At 42.5% G+C, this 25,521-nt stretch overlaps 2 protein-coding genes across 5 annotated transcripts; both read left to right on the top strand.

The window, feature by feature from the left end:
• The first annotated feature begins 3,436 nt into the window (after positions 1-3,436).
• Positions 3,437-5,324, top strand: mrps17 (mitochondrial ribosomal protein S17). Of its 3 annotated transcripts, none has more exons than XM_010901764.4 (3): positions 3,437-3,546; positions 3,784-3,930; positions 4,491-5,324. In XM_010901764.4, the coding sequence occupies exons 2-3, from the start codon at positions 3,808-3,810 to the stop codon at positions 4,824-4,826; spliced, it is 459 nt and encodes a 152-aa protein (XP_010900066.1). In that variant the 5' UTR covers positions 3,437-3,546; positions 3,784-3,807; the 3' UTR covers positions 4,827-5,324.
• Positions 5,325-5,975: 651 nt separating this feature from the next.
• On the top strand, positions 5,976-23,622 carry LOC105028784 (protein NipSnap homolog 2-like). 2 transcript variants are annotated; one of them, NM_001304067.1, is given in 10 exon segments: positions 5,985-6,103; positions 9,283-9,422; positions 10,870-10,915; positions 11,037-11,131; positions 12,264-12,334; positions 13,757-13,897; positions 17,121-17,152; positions 17,692-17,786; positions 22,254-22,337; positions 22,722-23,622. In NM_001304067.1, coding segments are annotated over 10 exon segments (888 nt in total). In that variant the 3' UTR covers positions 22,787-23,622.
• Positions 23,623-25,521: the final 1,899 nt, after the last annotated feature.

Here is a 25,521-nt window from a genome sequence, read left to right as displayed (position 1 = left end):
AAATGTAAATAAAAACAGAATGCAATGATGAACAAATCATTTAATCCCTATATTGAACAGACAATAGTACAAAGACAACATATCAGATGTTTAAAACATTTTTTTTATTGTTTTTGGAAAAATATATACCCAAATATATATACCCAAGATGCCAGCAACACGTTTCAAAAAAGCTGGGACAGGGGCATTGTACCACAGTGTTGCATCACCTTAACAACACTGTAAGTGTTTGCTTGATATAGGATGTAAGCTGCCAACATTTTCAGGGTCTCCTGTGTCATTTGTCATTTCATAATGTGCCACATTTCTTCACTGGGGGTCAGGACTGGACTGCAGGCAGGCCAGTTTAGCACCCGGACTCTTACTATGGAGCCATGCTGTTGTTATACGTGCAAAATGTGCTTTGGCATTGTCTTGCTGAAATAAGCAAGGCCTTCCATGGAAAATACATTGTCTGGATGGCAGCATATGTGAAGGACTTGTGAAGCACCTGTTTCTCAAACTAGACACTCTAATGTATTTGTCCTCTTGCTCAGTTGTGCACCTCCCACTCCTCTTTCTACTCTGGTTATAGACAGGTTGCACTGTTCTGTAAAGGGAGTAGTACACAGGTTTGCACATGATTTTCCGTTTCTTGGCTATTTTTTGCATGGAGTAGCCTTCATTTCTCAGAACAAGAATTGACTGACGACTTTCAGAAGAAAGTTCTTTGTTTCTTGAGCCTGTAATCAAACCCACATTTACTGATGCTCCAGATACTCAGCTAGTCTGAAGAAGGCCAATTGTATTGCTTCTTTAATATGAAAAACATTTTTTGCGATTTTTAGCAAAATGTCAAAAGGGTTTTGTAGCGATCAATTAGCCTTATAAAACTCGGATTAGCAAACACAATGTTCCATTGGAACACAGGAGTGATTGTTTCTGATAATGGGCCTCTGAACGCCTATGTAGATATTCCATTAAAATTCAGCCATTTCTAGCTACTATAGTCATTTAAATCATTAACAAAGTCAACACAGTATTCCAGTTTAATTTGATGTTATTTTAATGGACAAAAAAATTGCTTTTCTACGTGACCCCAAACTTTTGAACGGTAATGTATATCATTTGTATATGACGTAAGGAAAACACCCATTGTCAGCCTGAAAGAGTGATGTCTGCATCCAGCCCCTGACTCTTGTTGCTGGGGCGAATTATTTCTGCACTCCATAACTTGGTTGCAGATGTGCTGGCTCTCCTGACAGAGTTTTGGGGCGTGGCCATTCTTTTTCCACAATTACTATGACATGCTGTGTGGCAATTGTTCATGTAACGTAATGCCGTGTGTGACCCTGTTTGGGCCTTTACCAGTCGGATAAATGATGGTGTGGTTTGATCTCCTAGCCAGCATTATTTTTGGCCTTGACGTCGGCCTAGTAAGTCGGTTTCCCACGCGTTTTCAATCCATTTCTCCTACATTTTGTTTGAACGAACCTACCAGTCTGGTTACACCTCTTTCCCTTCTGCCCCTCCCTGTGCATCCACTGACCACCAGCATATGCATGGTTGTAATCTCCTCATTTTCTGGACCAAATAGTGGGGCCACATTTTTGTGAAGTTTGTTTAATTTCTATGGCTTGTAGTAGAAAGGGCCAGGGGCAGCTTCCTGGGTTACATTCCATTAGGGCGTGGCGACCCTTTATGGGATGTCTATGACTAAAGGTTGTACTATTGGCTGTTTGGGCTTCACACATTTGTACGGTTCTGCTGCCTTTGTTACTGTCCCTGGACTGGAACCTTTGGTGCTTTCGGCTTGCAGGACAGAATGCCTGGCAGCGTTGCCCATTAAGGCCTGCTTTCTATCGTCTCTCATTTTTGGCGGGTTGCATCAGCCTATCACTTCAGGGTTCCGCCTCTCTGGCTTAAGTGGCACTCTGTATTATCCCCTTAGGTGGTGCCTCATCAATCAATCAATCATATTTATTTATAAACACCTGGCCTTAAACCCCAAGGAACCAACAACAGTAGTGTTGTAGTGTTGAATTTCAGTGGCTAGGAAAAACTCCCTAAGAAGGCCAAAATTTAGGAAGAAACCTAGAGAGGACCCAGGCTCAGAGGGGTGACCAGTCCTCTTCTGGCTGTGCCGGGTGAACATATTAAGAGTAAAATTAATAAGGTAATAATAGCCTCTGTGCACAAGCGTATGGACGAACTTTAGCCAGATGTCGGCATATCATTTTCCGGTTTACTTAAGGCGATCACCCGCGTCGCCCAACATTTCAATTTTTAGTAGATGTCTCCAAGACCTGCCTAAAATAAGCATTAGTGATGTCCATCGAATTGTTGATGCCTGGTCCCCTGCTCCAACAAGAAAGCGGAACAAGGGATTCAAACTCTACATATCGAGTGATCTGCACAACTACGAGGGTAAGTAGTTTACTGTGGTGTGCCGGCAGGCTATTGACTAAGCTAGTTAGCGACCTGTTCCTTTTTATTGTTTTATTAGGCAGGACAATAGAATGCAGAAAAATTCAACCTAGCCTCAAAAACGGCAAAAGAACGCTGGCTGAGCTGGAACGCTAGCGCGTCCCCATAGCAAGTGAATTGAAACGAAACTTCATTCAGCCTCTTCTAACCTGAATGAAGCTTAAAATTCCATAGCCTCAAAAAAGCACCAAAACAGGTCTCCTCTTTTATTTTACTACTGTAACCTCATTTCACAACGAAACTGAAAAATAACAACTGGCATAGGAAGTAAACACCTGGTCCCATATGGTATTGATTGCGCTTAAAACTGCGTTACGTGGAAGTATATAAAAAAATCGCCTTTTCTGACTATTTCTAGTCTAGCGTTTGAAGTCATTGAATGGCGCAAGCCATATTTTATTACAAAGAGGACATTCTCCTCATTAAAATGATGGCCCTTTTGAAACTTAAATGAGTCACGTACATTATATATTTTTTTTTTTTTCTCCGTACAACAGCATCACTCATCTTGTTGTGAGTTTAGGTGTTTACTAATGCGGATGAGTATTAGTAAGAAAACCGGAAACTGCAATACCGACTTCTAGACAAAGGTGGAAGTTCGTCACTATGCTGGTGCACAGACTCTATTAATAAATTCATCCCTTCCCTAAAGGAATTAAGGTTTTATTCATAACCAAAGGATTGGCACAGTTCACATGGATTTCCATAGTAGTAGCATGCAACCTTCCAACTGGCTATAAATGTAGCATTACACATTGCTTAATGAACATTCAATAGACTTGTGTTTTCTAAGCGCTAACCTTTATGAATTTGGATAAACAACAAGAAAAAAAAAGACTTCTCTGGCTGTGAATATCACTATATAGCCTAATGAAATACCGACGCAATGTGGGTAACCAAATCCAACCAAACGTAAAATAGTTCTTTTTTCGTAAACGTAAAATGGTTGTCCTTCTTGTACCCCGTAGTTACGTCATCAAAACAAGACAGAGTAGGAAGGCATAGGGACATTTCGAATCGCATTGATGCATTTCTGACCTCCATTTGGGTTAACTTCATTTGAGTTACTTAATAACGTAGGTGTGGATTTGTTTTTTTATATTATAACATAAAAATAACATTACTGTTTATTTCGGTTTTTAGGTTAATATTTTGTTTGTGTATTTTTTGAACATGCTAACGCGAAATCAGATGATCAAAATGCTAGTACGTTAGCAAATTAATCATGTTGCTTTCCAATCAAGTGTGATTTACTACAGTTTTCATGTTCAATAAAAGTATTGATTATTATTGCATTCTTTAATGTGTGTATTCTAGGATCCTGTAAGCCTTATTTAAAGGATGTCTGTGAAGCAGGCATCGGTTCATGCCAAATGGGTCATAGGCAAAGTGATCGGGACCAAGATGCAGAAGACAGCCAAAGTTAGAGTCACCAGGCTGGTTCTGGACCCCTACTTGCTCAAGGTAAATACAGAGAGGGCTTGTCCATCCTTACAGGCCTGATCTGAAAAACTGCGGAAACCAAAGTCTTGACCATTCTCTCTCAGGTAGAGAGAGCCAAATATTGGATCAGAGCTGTGCAAGGAACAATAAACAAATAAATCCTGTCTTTTAAGAGTGTTGTTTACATGTTTTACTTGTATTCCTGTCTGTGGGTGCAAACAATTGATGGGCGGGAATTACAGACAATTGTGTGTTCAAAGCAAGAACAATGCATTGACAACTGTATATGGTTACTACAGGTGAGAGCGTGCGGTTCAAGAGTAAAGCTGTGGAATCCATTTTTGATGGGTAGCATAAAGCAATTGGATTTCATACATTCCTGGCCACTGCTCATGGAAGCAAACTACAAAACAGTCTAATCAAAACAGTCTAATGACTTTGGACACACTAGCAAACACCCAATTTATCAATTATGTTAGTTACTTGTTTAGCATATTGGGGTTTGTTCAATGCACTGCAGCATCTCCCATCTGTAGATGTTTAACTGTACATTTTGTCATTTTAACCTTTGTCCTTTTCAGTACTACAACAAGAGGAAGACCTACTTCGCCCATGATGCTTTGCAGCAGTGCACTGTGGGAGATATTGTCCTTCTGAAGGCCCTGCCAGAGCGCAGGACAAGGCATGTAAAACATGAACTGGCAGAAATAGTCTACAAAGTGGGCAACGTGGTGGACCCACTGACTGGGAAGAGGGTGGCAGGAAACGAGTTTCTAGAGCCCCTAACCGAGTCTACAGACAGTCTGGAACAACAAGAGGGGATGACACTAACAGAGAAACTACAGAAACTCAACATTTCAACTGCTACCCTTTCTAGTGAAACCTCTGCCTTACCAACAACAGCAGGAGTGCCATAGTTTTCTCATGCTAAATTGTACATGGAGATTTCATTGCCTTTTTGGCAATGATAATTAAAGGGGTGGAATGTTAGCTAAACAGGCTGGTACCCGAGCTATGGGTGTCAGCACCTTGACTTCCCTTTGTTATTTAATTGGGATTATTTCCCCTTTTCTATGTCTAACATTTTTAGTGCTTGGTGGAGAGGACTATCCCTTACTGTACATGCACCAATTCTAACTGATTATTTGATCATCTTTTGTCATTGATTAAATGTAAAATTGTAAAATGTATTCAGATGTGTTAATACATGTTGCAATGTAATAATCACATCTAATGCCATATAGCTTAATTGCATCATCCAACTGAAATAGAAAAACATTTTTGCTTTGCAATTGTTCCCCCACAGATTGTTTCATTACTTGTACTCACCTCATCCTGTAGGTTTTACATACATTGATGCCACAAAACATCCTGTCATGTGCAAACAGGTTGAATAAATAACAAATACCAAAGAACAGTGCAGTTCAACAGAGGTTTGTGGAACAGCATCTCTGAATGTGCAAATGGTCTGTATGTGTTCCTGGTGAACTGTTGCCAAAGACAACCATTTAAACCATTTTATTTAAAAACTAGAAGTGGCCCCAGCAGCCATGTAGAGTGCAACGTTAAACTTGAAAAGTGCTAGACATTACAGACAAATCCTGGTTCAGTTTACATAAGTATGGTATTTAGATGGAACGGCAGCTTACATTTTAGTCATATCTAATGTTCTTAGATATGACTTACATTATTATTTACACACATTTTTGGTTAATGAAAAGAGGGGATGAATGAGACAATTACAAGCTAGGGATGATTAGGTGGCCATGTTGATATGAAGGCCAGAAATGAACAATTCTATTGTAAGAGCCATGGGATCTTTAGTAACCATTGTCAGGACACCATTTATTGGCCTTTTGATAGATGGCACAAACTGGGCAAGGTGTTTAGACCAGATGGACATTTCCCCCTGGAGATGTACCCATTGAACTGGCCACTAAGTATCTAAAATGTTTCTGATAACTTAATGATTTCACATACCACAGCAGGGATCATTTTTTCAATCCATTTTGGCAGGTAAATTATTAATGAAAGTGGCTTTATCGCCATCTAGGGGAGAAGGCGAATTTCATGTTATGATACTTGGAAGCATTAAGGGAAAGATGGCGACCCGCGTCCTTCAGAATGTGGGCAACAGCCTGAAACAGACAAGAAATGGTGTCCGGACGAACGGACAAGTCACACATATAATCAGGTTAGATGGATATTTGAATTAGCAACGTACATGTTAAAAGCAATTGCATTCCATTATATTTTTTAGAAGTTAGAAACTCTTCACACTTCCCACAGAAGCTTGTGTCATTCCAGTGCCTACCAATGGCAACTTTGTTAGCCTAGCCAACTATTTAGCTGTGTTGACGTTTGTGGTTGTGAATCCTGTGTAGGCAACCAGCTAGCTAACATGCTAAACCAGTACATTTTCACATATGGGTATTCTTTGCCAGAAGATTTATACAAATGTTTTCAAAATACATTTCAGCGTGTTTTGTAGCGTTTATAAAGCTAACTGCTTTCATCGTTACAAATCAGTGTAACGCATGAGTCATGACACTTAATTTGCAGGAAGCTTGCCCGTGGAACTGCACTGCAGTCGGTAGGCTAGTGTAGTCGGTAGTGTAATACATTAGTTTGTAGACCAATCTGTAGTGATGGCAAAGGTGAATAATAATGAATTAAATTGGCATGAACTGGACATTCATCATTTTAAAATACATTAAAAAAAATGTTTTGCTGATCCCTCCTAATGAGACCAATTAGAACATAGTTCATAGCAGATTACCAGACTAGGAGAGGATAGAGATTAGACTTGCCCATGTAGGCGTGTTGGTCATTTGTTTTTGTTGCATGGGCGGGATCTAAGGACGACTACACTCACAGCCTTTATGGAAGCCTGGTGTTTTACGAGGTTAAGATAACACCTAACCTAACCGTAACATACGTTTCATAAACTGCCACGGTAATTATCTTAACCTGCTGCACAAATTATCCTAATTTGCCACCGAAAAGTAATTTCTGGTCATGGGTGTAGTTCAACTCGATTGAACCAATCAGGAATTGGCCAATGAGTTATAAGCGTAAAGAAAATTGACCACTTCAAAATATCGATTGACTGGATGGTGGTGCACAAGCATTCACAGATGACAAACTAGAAATGATTATCTTTATTGGATCAATTTTTAAAGTTTAAACAATGCGGCTGCTTTGCCTTGACAATAAGTCAGAGCAATTGAAAATGGTTCATAATTTTTTTTTATCTTGCCAAATTGAACTAAATAAGGCAGAAGGTTTGCTCTATAATATATATTAATGTTGTATGAATTGAACAAAAAAGCAGTACTTTCATAATTGTATGGATCACAAAGGGGTTGTTTGAGTCTCAATAGTTGTATTGGGTTTACTTGTGTACTGCCTTACCTGTGGATCTTTTTGGGTCAATAACAAGGGGTACTACTCAGTAAACCCTATAGAAATTAACTGGAAAAAAAGGGTCTCTTTGCTTATTGCATAACTTTAACTGTATGTCTATGATTACCAGACATTTTACATTGAATAGCCTTTTTATCTTGGATCCAAGTTTGGATTCAGTTTCTACATTTAAGTCATTTAGCAGATATTCATACCAATAATGATTTACAGTATTGAGTGTATACATTTTCATTATTTTCGGAACTATTTTTCCTTGGCCTGTATGGCATTGGAAAAGTGAAACAGCGTTCTGTTTAACTCGCTTGATCTATGGTGTCTCAAAGCTGAATTGTCCATAAAAGAAATATGCAAAGGGTATGGTGTCTGTCAGTATTTGCTTGGAGGCTTGTCATACAGTAGCTAAGTCTTCAGTTGTAAATCCTTTGGTATGGAATGAAGCTTGGGTGGTTCTTTGCTAATGAGACTATATGAGATTACAAAATACTATCTAAAATGAAAAAGAGATTGGATATGTATATGACTTGATTAAGTGTATTTTTTTGTTTCGTAGGTCAGCTTAAACATGGTTAATAGAAATAAGCTTTGGGCAAAATGTTCTTATTTTCCTACACTTTCAACATATTGCTTATATCAGTAAACCTATCTGGCTGAGGGAATAAAACTTAAAACAACAAAATGTACCCATTCATTAATAGCCATCCATCGTTCTCTGGTACGGTATCCATATTTAATCTGATAGATCAACACTACCATGTCCAGAGATAAGCCCATCAGTATTTTATTATTGTTTTTCCATTAACAATAAACCCCTCCATGTTTACATGTGTGTATGTAATGTGACTAAAGATGTATGTATACCTCTTTAGTCACGTTACTGCAGTGGAATTATATTTGAAAATTGTATTAGTGTGTGTATTCTTGATTAACATTTAAGTTATTGAGCAGACCCTCAAATCCAGAGCGGTGTACAGTAGTGAATGCCAACATAATATTGTCATACACCGATCAGCCATATCATTATGACCACTGACAGGTGAAGTGAATAACACTGATAATCTCGCTATCATGGCACCTGTTAGTGGTGTGTTAGAAGCAGGAAAAATGGGTAAGCTTAAGGATCTGAGTGACTTTGACAAGGGCCAATTTGTGATGGCTAGATGACTGGGTCAGAGAGTCTCCAAAACTGCAGCCCTTGTGGGGTTTTCTCGGTCTGCCTTGGTCAGTACCTATGAAAAGTGGTCCAAAGAAGGAAAAGCAGTGAACCGGCGACAGGAGTGAAGGCTTGCCCATGTGGTCCGATCCAACAGACGAGCTACTGTAGCTCAAATTGCTGAAACAGTTAATGCTGGTACTGATAGAATGGTGTCAGCACACACTGGGCATCACAGTGTGTGCTTGGAAAACGTGGGTCCTGCCATTCATGTGAATTTTACTTTGACACGTGCCACCTATTTGAGCATTGTTGCAGACCATGTGCACCCTTTCATGGCAACGGTATTCCCTGATGGCATTGGCCTCTTTCAGCAGGATAATGCACCCTGCCACATAGCTAAAAATGTTCAGGAATGGATTGAGGAACACAACAACGAGTTCAAGGTGTTGATTTGACCTCCAAATTCTCCAGATCTCAATCCAATCGAGCTTATGTGGGATGTGCTGGACAAACAGGTCCGATCCATGGGGACCCCACTTACAACTTAAAAGGTCTGCTGTTAACATCTTGGTGCCAGATACCACAGCACACCTTCAGAGGTCTAGTGGAGTCCATGCCTCAACGGGTCAGGGCTGTTTTGGCGGCAAAAGAGGGACCTACACATTTTTAGGCATGTGGTCATAATGTTATGGCTGATTGGTGTATATTTAAGTTTTGGCACTGTGCTGGAATCAAACCATGTTAACACCTGCTCTTATAGTGTTCTGTGTGTCTCAACACTGTTTCTTTTCCAGGAGTCTGTCTGCATCCAATAATAGGAACGGTGAGGACAGCTGGTTCAAGTCTCTATTTGTAAGGAAAGTCGACCCCAGAAAGGATGCCCACTCTCAACTACTGGCCAAGAAGGAAGACACCAATCTCTACAAAATACAGTGTAGGTTAACACATGCACAAAAGCAACAGTGGGGTACCGTATGTTTTCAAAAACACAAGATTCACTGAGTGATATACAACCCTGTTTCCATAAAAACTGAATGCAATGATGTGCAAATAATTTATCCCTGTATTTAATTGAAAATAGTACAAAGACAACATGTCAAATGTTGAAACTGAGAAATGTTTATGGAAAAATCCATTAACCATTTTGAATTTGATGCCAGCAACATGTTTCAAAAAAGTTGGGACAGGGGCATGTTTACCATTGTGTTGCTTCACCTCTTCTTTTAACAATACTCTGGAAGCGTTTGTGAACGGAGGAGCCCAATTGCTGTAGTTTTAAAAAATGTAATGTTTTCCCATTCTTGCTTGATAAATTATTTCAACTGCTCAACATTTCTTTGTGTCCTTTGTCATTTTTCTCGTTTCATAATGCGGCACATTATTTCAGTAGGTGACCGGTCTGGACTGCAGGCTGGCCAGTTTAGCACCCAGACAGTTTTACTACAGAGCCATGCTGTTGTAATAAGTGCAGAATGTTTGGCATTGTCTTGCTAAATAAGCAAGGCCTTCCCTGACAAAGAGGTCTGGATGGCAGCATATGTTGCTTCAAAACCTGTATATATTGTTCAGCATTAATAGTGCCTTCACCAATGTGCAAGCTACCCATGCCATGTTTACTAATGCACCCCCATACCATAATGGATGCAGTCTTTTGAACTGTGCATTGATAAGAAGCCAGAGGGTCCCTCTCCTCTTTAGCCCGGAGGACACGGCATCCATGATTCCCAACAAAAATGTTTTTTAATTTGGCTCAGTCCACCCTCATTTCTGGATCTTGTTAATATCTGGTGTTTTTGCCATGGAGTTTTAACTAGTATTGGTGGATGCAGCAACGGTTTTCAGCCTTGTCCCCTGAATACAGACATTTCTTATGTTATGTACTGTAGATGATGAGATCCCCAAACTCTTAAATTGTTTCACTATTTGCCTGTGCAGTCTTTCACAGAGTGGTGGACCCCTCCCCATCTTTACTTCTGAAAGACTTATCCTCTCTGGGATACCCTTTTTATACCCAATAATGTTACTGACCGGTTTGCCCATTAACCTAATTAGCTGTGAGATTTTTTTTTGCATTAACTTTTCCAGTCTTTTGTTCCCCTTGTCCCAGCTTTGGAATGTGTTGCTGGCATAAAATTCAATGTGGGTATATATATATTTTTCAAGAAACAATAACATTTCTCAGTTTCAAAATTTGATATGTTGTCTTTGTACGATTTTCTATTGAATATAGGGTTTACATGATTTGCACATCAGTGCATTCTGCTTTTCTATACATTTTGCAAAGCGACCCAACTTTTTTGGAAACAGGGCTGTTGGTTAAAGGGTACCAGATTAGTTCCCCAGACCACTGCCAGAATCCCAACAATGTTTCTCTCCGCCAGTTCACAACGTCAAGCCCGAGTGCCTGGATGCTTACAACTCACTTTGGTAAGATACACATGGCACTGGACATTGGGGCTGTGATCTAGTAATTACAAAGATTCTTTAGGATTATTTACGATTAATATTATTATTATTTCAAAGTGTTTCTTTTGTTGTATATCCTCAGTGAGGAGGTTCTGCCCTCAATCAACACTGACGCTCACTACCCCTGTGAGCTGATTGGCACCTGGAACACATGGTATGGAGAACAGGACCAGGCAGGTACGTATGCATGCACAAGGACAGTCTTTGTAGTTACTTTTAAAAAATATTTACTGTGTTCCTGTGTGATTTATTTAATGAAAATCTGAATTAAAGAAATATATTTCACTTTCCTCTGCCTCCTAGAAAATAAATGTGAAGTAATTTACATGCACAGCCCTGATTGGCTGATAGGATGGTGTGGAGCCAATGCATGAATTGAAGGCTTATTATAAAAGTTTGCTAGTAGAAAAATACAATGAGCTTTGCTGCTACAGCATGCAGTGTCTTTTCATTTATTTAACCTATATTTGTACAGATAGTTAGACTGAGAACTAGGTCCCTTTTACAGCCGAGCCCTGTTTTACAGCAAATAAAACGTAAGAAAAAAAACATAGTATTAAAACGGTTATGAAAAAGTGGGAAAATCATGCATTATGCCTGTACACTTCACAGAAAGTTCATACAGTACCGACAATTTTCTTCACACTTGCAAAACTCCAGACATGGTTCTATCAAAAATGTGGGGCACGCTACCTCAGAAGGGGCGTCTCAAGCTATCAGTATCTGCTAGTTTACACAGCAAAATAATCTAGCGTCTCTACTCTCAACTTTTGAAAAATTTAGCTTAATGTAAACATGCCCTGAGACTAAGCAGTCTTGTGAGCGTGTTTGATAACTGCTGATTTTCCAATTTATTTTGGTGTTAAGATAGTTTGTGAGTTCTTACTGTTTGTCTCTGTAGTGTACAGATTCATCAACTCCACTGTGTAATTTGAGGTGAATTCCAACCAGGACAATTAAGAACTAATTGGAACAAGACCACCAAAAGATATAAAGTTGTACATAGGCTTTAATATGAATTTCTATAAAACCATTGTTCAGTTTGTTAATGTTTAGAATTTTTCAATGATATGATGACTATTAGTGTATATTTGTTTTGCCATTAAATTCATTAAACTTTAGAGAGATTAATCTTACATTTTATCTTCACTCTGTTTAAATTTTTATTAGCAGTATCTTTTAAAAATGCCAGAAAGTTTTTGTTGTTGTTGTTGTTGTTGACCATAATAGGTATGCTTACCCTACCCTAACCCGAACTAACCCTAACCACACACACACACACGCTGTCCCCTCCCATCCTGTGCCCCAGTTCACCTGTGGAGATATCGGGGAGGCTACCCAGCCCTGACAGAGGCCATGAACAAACTCATGCAGAATAAGGTTAGTACAAAAGCCAGCTGACAAATATAGCTAATTATGATTTCTGTAATGTTAAGTCAGATTGGTTCCATAGCCACTCCAGTGTTGTCTTGGCTGTGTTTTGGGTCGTCTTACTGGAAGTATGATTTCTTGTGCACTGTGGATTAGGTAATCTTCAAAGACCTCACTGTAAATTTGCTCCGTTCATCCTTCTCTTAACCCTGGCAAGTCTCCCTGTCCCAGCACCTGCCGCCAAGAAGCATCTCAATTAGGGGTGTCGTGATATGCCAGTATTGATGATAACAGTGATATTTCAAAAATGAAATGTTAATAATACACATGATATTATCGTATTCACTAGGCAGAAAAGACATTGTATCACTCCACAAACTCCTGGGACAGACCCAGAAAGACGCGGCGTTTTTGTAGCCTATTTTGCCAAAAACACCTCTTGGTTTTGAAGAAAGCATGAACTCCTCCCAGCTTATTCATGACAGCAATAGACAAATTATGCATGTGCTTGTAAGTACGAGTCTGGATTTTTCCAAAACCTCTTCTTGGTGTTAGCCATTGTGGATCTTTTGTTTATCAGTTCATCTGGTTGCCTTTTCACTGTTCATTTAGTGTAATTGTTCTTTTTGCATGCTTTTATTTTTTTATTTGTACAGTTGGGTTAGACTCTTTCTCCACCACCGTACACTTGTATTTTGAGTGTAATTCATTTGTAAAAAAAGAGACAAAACACAAAATAAACAAAGTTGAAGATGAATTTGAATTAGTATTGCTATAATTTTATCTTAACATTTTCTATAGTTATCGCAATAATATCGTTATTGTGAATTATTTTGGCCACGATAATCGTATAGTGAAAATCTGATATCGTGACAGCCCTAATCTCAATAGCTTGATGCTCCCACCACTAGTGTATGGATGGTATTAGCTAGGTGCTAAGTGGTACACCATCTCTGCAGAGAAACACTGAAGCTGTTAGTGGCCATTGTCTTCTAGGTCACCTTCTTGTCCCTTCAAGTCTGGTTACTTAATTTGGCTAATGGCCAGCTCTAGGAGGAGCCCCCAATGGAGGTGTTCCCAATGATGGAGCCCACTGTGCTCCTGGGAACTTTCAGTTCTTTAGCAATTTTTGTATACGCTTCCCCAGATTTAAGCCTTGACACAATTCTATCTCAGAGGTTTACAGGAAGTTGCTTGGACTTCATGGCTTGGTTTTTGCTCGGACATGACAGTGAAGTATGGGACCTGTATGGGATCTGTATATATACAGATGTGTGTCGGTCTACACTTTAGATTCAGTTTATAACACAACAAAATGGGGAGTCTTTTCAAAGCCACTGTACATATCGAAAAAAAACGTAATATTTTTACTATCAGATTTGTGAGTGCATTCCCTTTCCAGGTCTTTAACCATTTCATGTGGTTTTCTAGTTGTTTCTAGAGTACAGGAACGAGCGGGGGAAGATGTTACTATCTCGTCGTAACCAGCTGCTGCTTGAGTTCAGCTTCTGGAATGAGCCTACTCCCCGCCCAGGACCCAACATCTATGAGCTCCGCTCATACCAACTCCGGGTTAGACTGACTTCTTTACCTGTCTGTCTGTCTCTCTCTCTAAAATACAGCTCTGGAAAAAATGTACGTTTTGAGTGAGGAACAGAAGCGTTCAATTTGCAGTTGCCTAGATAATCCATCCACCTCACAGGTGTGGCATATCAAGATGCTGATTAGACAGCAAGATTATTGCACAGGTGTGCCTTAGGCTGGCAACAATAAAAGGCCAGGTGCAGTTTCACTGTATTGGGGGGGGTCTGAAAACCAGTCAGTATCTGGTGTGACCACCATTTGCCTCAGGCAGTGCAATCTCCTTCTCATAGACTTGATCTGGTTGTTGATTGGGGCCTGTGGAATGTTGGTCAACTCCTCTTCAATGGCTGAGCGAAGTTGCTGGATATTGGCAGGACCTGGAACACACTGTCGTATACGCCGATCCAGAGCATCCCAACATTCTCAATGGGTGACATGTCCGGTGAGTATGCTGGCCATGCAAGAACTGGGATGTTTTCAGCTTCCAGGAATTGTGTACGGATCCGTGCAACATGGGGCCCTGCATTATCATGTAAAATGAGGTGATGAATGTGCCTCAGGATCTCGTCACGGTATCTCTGTGCATTCAAAATGCCATCAATAAAATGCACCTGTGTTCGTTGTCCATAACACACGCCTGCCCATACCATAACCCCACCGCCACCATGGGCCACTCGATCCACAACGTTGACATCAGCAAACCGCTCAGCCACACAACGCCATACACGCTGTCTGCCATCTGCCCTGTACAGTGAAAACCAGGATTCATCCGTGAAAAGAACACCTCTCCAAAGTGCCAGACGCCATCGAATGTGAGCATTTGCCCACTCAAGTCGGTTATGAAGACAAACTGCAGTCAGGTCAAGACCCCGATGAGGACGACGAGCATGCAGATGAGCTTCCCTGAGATGGTTTCTGACAGTTTGTGCAGGAATTCTTTGGTTATGCTAACCGATTGTTGCAGCAGCTGTCCAGTTGGCTTGTCTCAGACGATCTTGGAGGTGAAGATGCTGGATGTGGAGGTCCTGGGCTGGTGTGGTTACACGTGGTCTGCGGTTGTGAGGCTGGTTGGATGTACTGACAAATTCTCTGAAACGCCTTATGGTAGAGAAATAAACATTCAATTCATGGGCAACAGCTCTGGTGAACATCCCTGCAGTCAGCATGCCAATTGCACACTCCCTCATAATTTGCGACATCTGTGGCATTATGCTGTGTGATGGAACTGCACATTTTAGAGTGGCCTTTTATTGTGGCCAGCCTAAGGCACACCTGTGCAATAATCAAGCTGTCTAATCATCATCTTGATGTGCCACACCTGTGAGGTGGATGGATTATCTCGGCAAAGGAGAAGTGCTCACTAACACAGATTTAGACAGATTTGTGAACAATATTTGAGAGAAATATACCTTTTGTGTACATAGAGAAAGTATTAGATCTTTGAGTCCAGCCCATCATAAATGGGGGCAAAAACAAAAATGTTGCGTTTATAATTTTGTTCAGTCTCTTTTTTTCCGGAGCTGTATACAGGTGCTGGTCATATAATTAGAATATCTTCAAAAAGTTGATTTATTTCAGTAATTCCATTCATAAAGTGAAACTTGTATAATGTATACATTCATTCCACACAGACTGATATATTTCGAGTGTTTATTTCTTTTAATTTGATGATTATAACTGACAACTGACAAATTTGAATATTACTTAAGACCAATACAAAAAAATAATTTTTAGAAATGTTGGCCAACTGCAAAGTATGAAATGAAAAGTATAAGCATGTACAGCACTCAATACTTAGTTGGGGCTCCTTTTGCCTGAATTATTGCAGAAATGCGGCGTGGCATGGAGTCAATCAGTCTGTGGCACTGCTCAGGTGCCTTCAGCTCTTCTGCATTGTTGGGTCTGGCGTATCTCATCTTCCTCTTCACTATACCCCATAGATTTTCTATAGGGTTAAGGTCAGGCGAGTTTGCTGGCCAATTAAGAAAACGGATACCATGGTCCTTCAACCAGGTACTGGTAGCTTTGGCACTGTGTGCAGATGCCAAGTCCTGTCGGAAAATGAAATCTGCATCTCCATAAAGTTGATCAGCAGCAGGAAGCATGAAGTGCTCTAAAACTTCCTGGTAGACGGCTGCGTTGACCTTGGACCTCAGAAAACACAGTGGACCAACACCAGCAGATGACATGGCACCCCAAACCATCATTGCCTGTGGACACTTTACACTGGACTTCAAGCAACGTGGATTCTGTGCCTCTCCTCTCTTCCTCCAGACTCTGGGACCTTGATTTCCAAAGGAAATGCTAAATTTACTTTCATCAGAGAACATAACTTTGGACCAGTCCTTTTTGTCTTTAGCCCAGGTGAGACGCTTCTGATGCTGTGTGAGTGGATTGACACAAGGAATGCGACAGCTGAAACCCATGTCTTGCATACGTCTGTGCGTGGTGGTTCTTGAAGCACTGACTCCAGCTGCAGTCCACTCTTTGTGAATCTCCCCCACATTTTTGAATGGGTTTTGTTTCACAATCCTCTCCAGGGTGCGGTTATCCCTATTGCTTGTACACTTCTTTCTACCACATCTTTTCCTTCCCTTCACCTCTCTATTAATGTGCTTGGACACAGAGCTCTGTGAACAGCCAGCCTCTTCAGCTATGACCTTTTGTGTCTTGCCCTCCTTGTGCAAGGTGTCAATGGTCGTCTTTTGGACAGCTGTCAAGTCAGCAGTCTTCCCCATGATTGTGTAACCTACAGAACTAGACTGAGAGACCATTTAAAGGCCTTTGCAGGTGTTTTGGGTTAATTAGCTGATTAGAGTGTGGCACCAGGTGTCTTCAATATTGAACCTTTTCACAATATTCAAATTTTCTGAGATATTGAATTTGGGGTTTTCATTAGTTGTCAGTTATAATCATCAAAATTAAAAGAAATAAACACTTGAAATATATCAGTCTGTGTGGAATGAATGTATACATTATACAAGTTTCACTTTTTGAATGGAATTACTGAAATAAATCAACTTTTTGATGATATTCTAATTATATGACCAGCACCTGTATATTTAAATGAAGGAATTTTTCAAAAAAATATTTCTGTATGAAGGGAGTAAAACAGAATGTAATTCCTGGTGTGATTATATTTTGAGGTTTTTCTCATTCTCTTTCTCTTCACTGGCTGCTGTTTAATACTTATTATTTTCTTTTCTTTAAGCCTGGAACTATGATTGAGTGGGGAAACTACTGGTATGGCTGCTTTTTCATTATTTTTAGTGTTTCATTTAAGTGTAACTTTTTCCTAGACACTGGTAAAGAACTTGGTTCTTTATATCATGTAATTGACACCTGTACGTTACCTCTGACATGCACGTCTGTTGCAGGACTTCTTAAGCAAGACTCAAAATGGATGAGGGAATAATCAAGTGAACACAGTCCAGTTCAGAGACTGAATATACAATATGTTTGATGAAATTGGTACTGATGGACAAAATGAATGTCATCATGGGCTCCTCTGAAATGTCATAAAACCCTGTGCAATTGAAAAGAAGCACTCCCGTTGTGCCGCGCTTTACATGGCAACATGTCCGGCTCGCAAAACACTCCGAGCTGACCAAAAAGCCTCTGGGGCTAGAACCCCGAAAGCCCAGGTCTGGTGATGCCCCTGATCATCAGTATTCCCCCTGTACTCTTTTGTAATCATTCAATTCAGCACAGGAGAAACAACTTTGGTCATAAGGCTGTTTGACTGGCTGCTGTTTGCCGTGTAACCAATGTGTGTTCTGCAGGGCTCGGGCCATAGAGTTCCGACAGCAGAACAGTGAGGCGGTGGGAGGGTTCTTCTCTCAGATTGGCAGCCTCTACATGGTACATCATCTCTGGGGTAAGAAAATATGATAAATATGATAATGTTTTTCCCTGGGCTTCCTTGCTTCTGACAAAACTGGGCAAAATATGTGCCGGAACAAACTGAGCCAAATCAGAGGTGCCATATCCTGTTGAGGTGAAGCTAGCTGTCTGATATGTGGCTTTCTGAAATGGAGAATGACAAGTAATAGGCTGTACACATTCAAATTTGGGTGGAACATTTTTATAAATTTTTCTACTCAATTTATAAGGGTGACTGAAATTCCCCATTGAAACTTTCTCGCTGGTCAATCTATCAGTTTGCATTGACTTGTAATCTCGTTATAGACACTCGCGGTATTATCCGTCCCACCCTATACCACCCTGATTTAACAAGGGATGAGGAGGAGGAGGAGACAAGTCGTGTTATTATTTAGAGGCAGGATTCTACACAGTGCCCCTTCAAGTCCAATAAGGCTATGCTGACAGCATCCATCCATCCATCCATCCATCTTCTTCCGCTTATCCGCGGCCGGGTCGCGGGGGCAGCAGTCTAAGCAGAGATGCCCAGACTTCCCTCTCCCTAGACACTTCCTCCAGCTCTTCCGGGGGGACACCAAGGCGTTCCCAGGCCACCCGGGAGACATAGTCCCTCCAGCGTGTCCTAGGTCTTCCCCGGGGTCTCCTCCCGGTGGGACGGGCCGGAACACCTTCCCGGGAAGGCGTCCAGGAGGCATCCGGAACAGATGCCCAAGCCACCTCACCTGACCCCTCTCGATGTGGAGGAACAGCGGCTCTACTCTGAGCTCCTCCCGGGTGACCGAGTTTCTCACCCTATCTCTAAGGGATCGCCCAGCCATCCTGCGGAGAAAGCTCATTTCGGCCGCCTGTATCCAAGATCTTGTCCTTTTGGTCATGACCCAAAGCTCATGATCATAGGTGAGAGTAGGGACGTAGATTGACTGGTAAATCGAGAGCTTCGCCTTGCGGCTCAGCTCTTTCTTCACCACGACAGATCGATACATCGACCGCATTACTGCAGAAGCTGCACCAATCCGTCTGTCAATCTCCCGTTCCATCCTTCCCCCACTCGTGAACAAGACCCCTAGATACTTAAACTCATCCACTTGAGGCAGGCACTCTCCACCAACCTGAAGTGGGCAAGCCACCCTTTTCCGACTGAGGACCATGGCCTCGGATTTGGAGGTAGTGATTCTCATCCCCACCGCTTCACACTCGGCTGCAAACCGTCCCAGTGCATACTGAAGGTCCTGGTTTGAGGGGGCCAACATGACAACATCATCCGCAAAGAGCAGAGACGAAATTGTGTGGTCCCCAAACCTGACACCCTCCGGCCCCTGGCTGCGCCTAGAAATTCTGTCCATAAAAATTACGAACAGAACCGGTGACAAAGGGCAGCCCTGCCGGAGTCCAACACGCACTGGGAACAAGTCTGACTTACTGCCGGCAATGCGAACCAAGCTCCTGCTTTGGTCGTACAGGGACCTGACAGCCCTTAGCAAAGGACCCAGGACCCCATACTCCCGAAGCACCCTCCAAAGGATGCCGCGAGGGACACAGTCCCTCGCATGTGGAATGGTTGGGCAAACTCCCATGAACCCTCCAGCACCCTATAGAGGGTATAGAGCTGGTCCAGTGTTCCACGGCCCGGACGAAAACCACACTGTTCCTCCTGAATCCGAGGTTCTACTATCGGCCGTATTCTCCTCTCCAGTACCCTGGCATAGACTTTCCCGAGGAGGCTGAGAAGTGTGATCCTCCTGTAGTTGGAACACACCCTCCGGTCCCCCTTCTTAAAAAGAGGGACCACCACCCCGGTCTGCCATCCCAGAGGCACTGTCCCCGACCGCCACGCGATGCTGCAGAGGCGTGTCAACCAAGACAGCCCCACAACATCCAGAGACTTGAGGTACTCAGGGCGGATCTCATCCACCCCCGGTGCCTTGCCACCGAGGAGTTTCTTGACTACCTCAGTGACTTCAGCCCGGGTGATGGACGAGTCCACCCCTGAACCCTCATCCTCTGCTTCCTCAATGGAAGACGTGACGGCGGGATTGAGGAGATCCTTGAAGTACTCCTTCCACCGCCCGACGACATCCCCAGTTGAGGTCAACAGCTGCCCACCTCCACTGTAAACAGCATTGGTAGGGCACTGTTTCCCTCTCCTGAGGCGCCGGACGGTTTGCCAGAATCTCTTCGAGGCCAGCCGATAGTCATTCTCCATGGCCTCACCGAACTCCTCCCAGGCCCGAGTTTTTGACTCCACAACCACCCGGGCTGAAATCCGCTTGGCCTGCCGGTACCCATCAGCTGCCTCAGGAGTCCCACAAGCCAACCAGGCCTGATAGGACTACTCCTTCAGCTTGACGGCATCCCTTACTTCCGGTGTCCACCACCGGGTTCGGGGATTGCCGCCTCAACAGGCACCGGAGACCTTACGGCCACAGCTCAGAGCGGCCGCTTCGACAATGGCGGTGGAGAACATGGTCCACTTGAACTCAATATCTCCAGCCTCCCTCGGGATCCAGTCGAAGCTCTGCCGGAGGTGGAAGTTAAAGATCTCTCTGACAGGAGACTCGGCCAGACGTTCCCAGCAGACCCTTACAGTACGCTTAGGTCTGCCGAGTCTGTCCAGCTTCCTCCCCCGCCATCGAATCCAACTCACCACCAGGTGGTGACTCCTCTCAAGGAGTGTGGTTCCAGAGCCCAAGCCGTGTGTAGAGGTGATCCCGTCTAGCTCTAGTCGGAACCTCTCAACCTTACGCACAATCTCAGGCTCCTTCCCCGCCAGCGAGGTGACGTTTGTGATGGCAATTTCTAAAGTTCAAAACAGTTCTATGTAAATGGTAGGTAAGACAGGAGAAATCAATTGCACAATAAACAGCTTTAATATACTTGCAAGGAGAGAGTACGCAGGTTACAAAGTAACAGTGAATAGTCTCTAAATAAAAACAGTCAATCGACAGTATTTAAGGACAGAAGAGGGGTGTGACAAATCCTGCACATTCCAGCTCAACAGGACAGATTCCCTTTGTTCCAGTATAACCTAAACATCACACAAAGGATAGCTCTCCTTCCTCCCATAAATACCTTCTTCAATTCAAGAGTTCCAACCGAACCCGAACAGACAATAGATGCCCTGATGAGTTATACAGATAAGGAGATAAAGAGTAACCCTTTCATCAGCTGATACCAGTCAATGATGCCCCCTATGCAAATACCAGATCCCCCACCAGATCCTCCTCTACCTATCTAAACAATGGGACTCAGTCCTTTAATAAGTGAGAATACATTGTATAAAGAAATTTCCCTGACACGTTCCATGTCCCTAGAACTAGTTTCCGTGTCCTGGGATCGGGTTGTCGAGGCCCCCGCCTTCGACTGCCGCCCGATCCTCTACGCACCGGCCCCTTATGGTCTCTCCTGCAGGTGGTGAGCCCACAGGAAGGCGGCCCCACGTCGCTCCTTCGGGCTGAGCCCGGCCGGACCCCATGGGGAAAGGCCCGGCCACCAGGCGCTCGCATACGAGCCCCAATCCCGGGCCTGGCTCCCGGGTGGGGCCCCGGCTGCGCCATACCGGGCGACGTCACGGTCCTCAAAGGGTATTTGAACCGCTCTTAGTCTGACCCGTCGCCCAGGACCTGTTTGCCTTGGGAGACCCTACCAGGGGCATATAGCCCCAGACAACATAGCTCCTAGGGTCACTCGGGTACTCAAACCCCTCCACCACGTTATGGTGGCAGTTCATGGAGAGGGCTATATAACTGCTGACAGCAGTTCTATAGATTTTTCATACATGGGTGATACTAATTACACTGGCTGTAGTTGAAATGTTGATTATGTTCATTAAAATTGCAGATTTTGTGGTGCATACCCTTTTTAATTTAGCAATTTTTAAATATTGGTTGCTTGTTACTGACTTATTACTGCAGGTAATTTAATTTCAAATTTCTGGTCAGAAATGGGGGAGTGATTGTCTCTTACAAAAGCAGAAACGTGGACATATCTAGCCATGTGTCAAACATAAATCAAACCTGTTTCTTAACTTGGTGGTGATGTATTAAGAGAAAGGCTTGGAAAATGTTAAGCTAAGCAGACAGCATAGGCAGAGGACAGCGTAAAATAATCTCTGCAATAGCGAATAGTAAGGAAATAATAATGCATTTTATTTTGAAAGGGTGGACTCTCATATCATCATACAACACACTATAGTGACATTCTTGTCTACTCAAGTAGATTAAAAGGTTATTAACATGCCCATGCCTGCCATAATTACAATTTGTCTATGAATATCGCAGATTGCTGCTGCTGTATCAAATACCACCATGATATGTAGCTGGAAAACAATTTCAGTTTTGCATGGTTTATTCAACATTTCTATGTACTCAACAAGCCTGAAACAAATCTAGCATTAACAAAACCTGGCTATATCTGTACAGCAGGGTATTTCTCAGTGGAACTGAATGCTTTCTGTCTGCTGTAGCCTACAAGGACCTGCAGTCGAGAGAAGAAACCAGGAACGCAGCTTGGCGTCATGACGGCTGGGATGAGGTGGTCTATTACACAGGTCAGTTGGGTCCATCCATCCATGTTTATATTGCAGTCATTTAGCTGATGCTCCTATCCTATGATTTACATTAGTTGTCATAGTCATTTTAATATTATTATTTTGTTGAGGAGGCAGGAGGGAAATAATTAGCCAACTGAAAGCTGGGATGGTTTTACACTGTGTTTAACACCACTATTTATAGTTAGTGCCATGGGATCTTTAGTGACTGGTTTCAGGACACCCTTCTAATGTCCCAAGCAAGGTAATGTAACCCTCCACTGCCCTGGAGGGTTGGGATTTGATGTTTAGACCAGTGGGAAGAGTGCCCTTTACTGGCCCTTCATGTATGTATGTATGAAGCCCTAAATGTGTAGTGATGTCTTCTATCCTCCCCTCTGCTAGTTCCTCTGATCCAGCACATGGAGTCCAGGATAATGATCCCCATGAAGACATCCCCTCTGAAGTAATTCTCTGGCAGCACCTGGGAAGAGCCATGAGCACCAGACCTACTAACCCTTATCCAAAGAAAGCGTAACCAACCACGAATGTGCTTTCACTGTGCTTCCAGAAGTCTCAGCAATGACATCAGCATGCTTTGCCCTTCTGGTTTGATCCCTAGTTAAAAATTACTGACACTGAGATAACTGTTTCTGTTACTGAAAATTATTTGTTACTGATGCATACACTCCATATAGAGTTGAGTTACAAATGAAATACCTTAGATACCCGAAAGTTCTTAGTGCTTAGGGGTTTATTTGGGATTTAATCACTGAGCCAGTCACCTCACCAGCAGTCCTTCATATCATGGTGCTTGAGTTTTTTTCATTTGCCCTGATAGAAGAGGAGTGTTCCTTTTTGCTCCAGCACATCTCTCTGAATTGGTAACTGAGGCAGAAGACAAAGGAAGATGATAGAGGGATAGAGAGAACTCTTTTTGATGACTCTTTTTCTTTGTAAATATAAAATAACTCATGGCAGACTAATCAGTTCAGGCAACCCCCCACCACCCGATAATTGATTGATTGGGTTGGCCTTGACGTCCCTTCATCAACCAATCAGGTTTCTCCTAATCATAGCAATTAACAAATCTGGTTACTCTAACCCAGAGAATGTGTTTAGAAATCAGAATGTAGATAGTAGGGCTTTGACCAGACGTAGAGATTTTTATTGTAATTGACAAGTCAGTGTGTGATTGTCCCATATTGCTAGAATGGGGCTTTGGAAGAGGAACAATTTTTGTGTTGAATGTGAAATGCAGTGCTTCATTAAGATTAGTTGTACATATTTCATTAAACTTCTGATGAAATACTTTTTTTCTCAAACTCTTATCTTAAGGGAGTGGGAGTGGAATGTGTGGTCTGGTATAAAAATTGTAATTAACTTGGGATACTCCACTATTTGGACATTTCCTAGCTGGCAATGGTCTGGATGGAGATTATTATTTATCAGTGTACAAGTAGAATCCACATACCTACACCTCTGGTCAAAAGTTTTGAAGACTGGAAGGTCTTCATGACTCAAAATGAAATCTAATTTGTTTGGTTCATCAAGCATGGGTTTCTCAGTGTGACCCCAACTGTCAAACATGGATGAGGAGGCCTGATGGTCTGGGGCTGTTTTGCTGGATTCAGAGTTGGCTACTTGCACAGAGTGGCACCCTGAACTAACACTGCTACCATGGCATTTTGCAGCGCCATGCAATACCCTCTGGTGTATGCCTAGTTGTTTAGGAGATCATCCTACTGCAAGATAAAGACACGAAACATACCTCCAGGCTATGTCAGAAATACCTTAGAAGAAAAGACAGTAAGCTCTAAAACATGGAATGGCCAGTGCAGTCTCCAGACTAAAACCCCATTGTGCTGGTTTGGGATTATCTGGCCATAAGGGTGAAAGCAAAGCAACCGACAAGTGCAACCCATTTGTGGGAACTTCTGCAGCAGTGTTGGGAAGAACTTTCAAAACAATAATTAATTTCCATTGTAGAGACAATGCCACAAATGTGTTTGGCTGTTACATTTTGAAAATGTGGCTACTTTGATGGATAGAAAAAGTTTTGTTAAACAAAATTCTATGATTTCTTTTTGTCTACAATTGTTTTTGTTCTATGCTTTAATTTCAGAGTAAATAAAGACATTCATTTGTGTGAATAAAAAAAAAAAAAAGAAAATAGTGTTCCAACACTTTTAACCAATAGTGTATCTTGCAATCCTAAACTGTTCTCACCTAAAACCACCCATGGCAAAACAAAGTACATTCTATTCTATCCATAGTATTGGCACATCAAAAATCAATGTGATGTTTTGGGGTCCTTTGCTGTAAAAAGACCTGAAAGACTAGCCATCTTTGAAGGAATCATACATTTTGTTCTGTATCAGCAAATACTTAATGTCTGGCAATCTCCAGTACCTGTGATCTGAATCGGAAGCGTGTCTGGAACATGCAGAAAGCCAATCTAAAACAAGTTGCCCTTCAAAATGACCTCCAGTGGGCTACTGCTGTGCATGTAGTATAATGGGACCTGTGCTCACAGCCCAGCACCATGCACCTCAATTGGCATTTGCCAGAGAACACCAGAATTGGCAGATCCACCATTGGCAGCCCGTCCTCTTCACAATTGAGAGCAGGTTCACACAGAGCATGTGACAGACATGAAAGTCTGGAGACACCATGGTGAACGTTATGCTGCCTGCAACATCAACCAGCATGACTGGTTTGGCCAGGTCTGGAGAGGCATATCCTTGGAGGGTCGCACAGACCTCGACATTCTAGCCAATGGTACCCTGACTGCTGTTAGGTATCGGGATGAAAACCTCAGACCCATCGTCAGATCTTACGCAGGTGCAGTGTGCCCTGGGTTCCTCCTGGTGCAGGACAATGCCCGGCCTCATGTGGCCAGAGTGTGTAGGCTGTCCCTGGATGATGAAGGCATTGATGTCATTGACTGGCCCTCACGTTCCCCAGACCTGAATCCAATTGAGAACCTCTGGAACATTATGTATCTGTGCATCCGACACCGCCAACTAGCGCCACAGACTGTCCAGGAGCTCACTGATGCCCTGATCCAGGTCTGGGAGGAGATCCCCCAGGACATTATCCGCTGTCTCACCAGGAGCATATCTAGACATTGTCAGGAGTGCATACAGGCACGTGGGGGCCATACACACTACTGAGTCACATTATGAGTTGCCATGATGAAATT

This window comes from Esox lucius, chromosome 7, assembly GCF_011004845.1.
Source record: "Esox lucius isolate fEsoLuc1 chromosome 7, fEsoLuc1.pri, whole genome shotgun sequence".
NCBI lineage: Eukaryota > Metazoa > Chordata > Actinopteri > Esociformes > Esocidae > Esox > Esox lucius.
Note: the sequence above shows the minus strand (reverse complement) of the source record. Positions and strands in the feature narration are given on the sequence as shown.

Excerpts from the sequence above, each read along its gene's own strand:
- mrps17 (XM_010901764.4), top strand. The coding sequence starts at position 3,808 with ATGTCTGTGAAGCAGGCATCGGTTCATGCCAAATGGGTCATAGGCAAA. Across the intron at positions 3,931-4,490 it reads TGGACCCCTACTTGCTCAAG|TACTACAACAAGAGGAAGAC; the intron begins GTAAATACAGAG and ends TGTCCTTTTCAG.
- LOC105028784 (XM_034292962.1), top strand. The coding sequence starts at position 5,985 with ATGATACTTGGAAGCATTAAGGGAAAGATGGCGACCCGCGTCCTTCAG. Across the intron at positions 6,104-9,282 it reads CAAGTCACACATATAATCAG|GAGTCTGTCTGCATCCAATA; the intron begins GTTAGATGGATA and ends TTTCTTTTCCAG. Across the intron at positions 10,916-11,036 it reads GATGCTTACAACTCACTTTG|TGAGGAGGTTCTGCCCTCAA; the intron begins GTAAGATACACA and ends GTATATCCTCAG.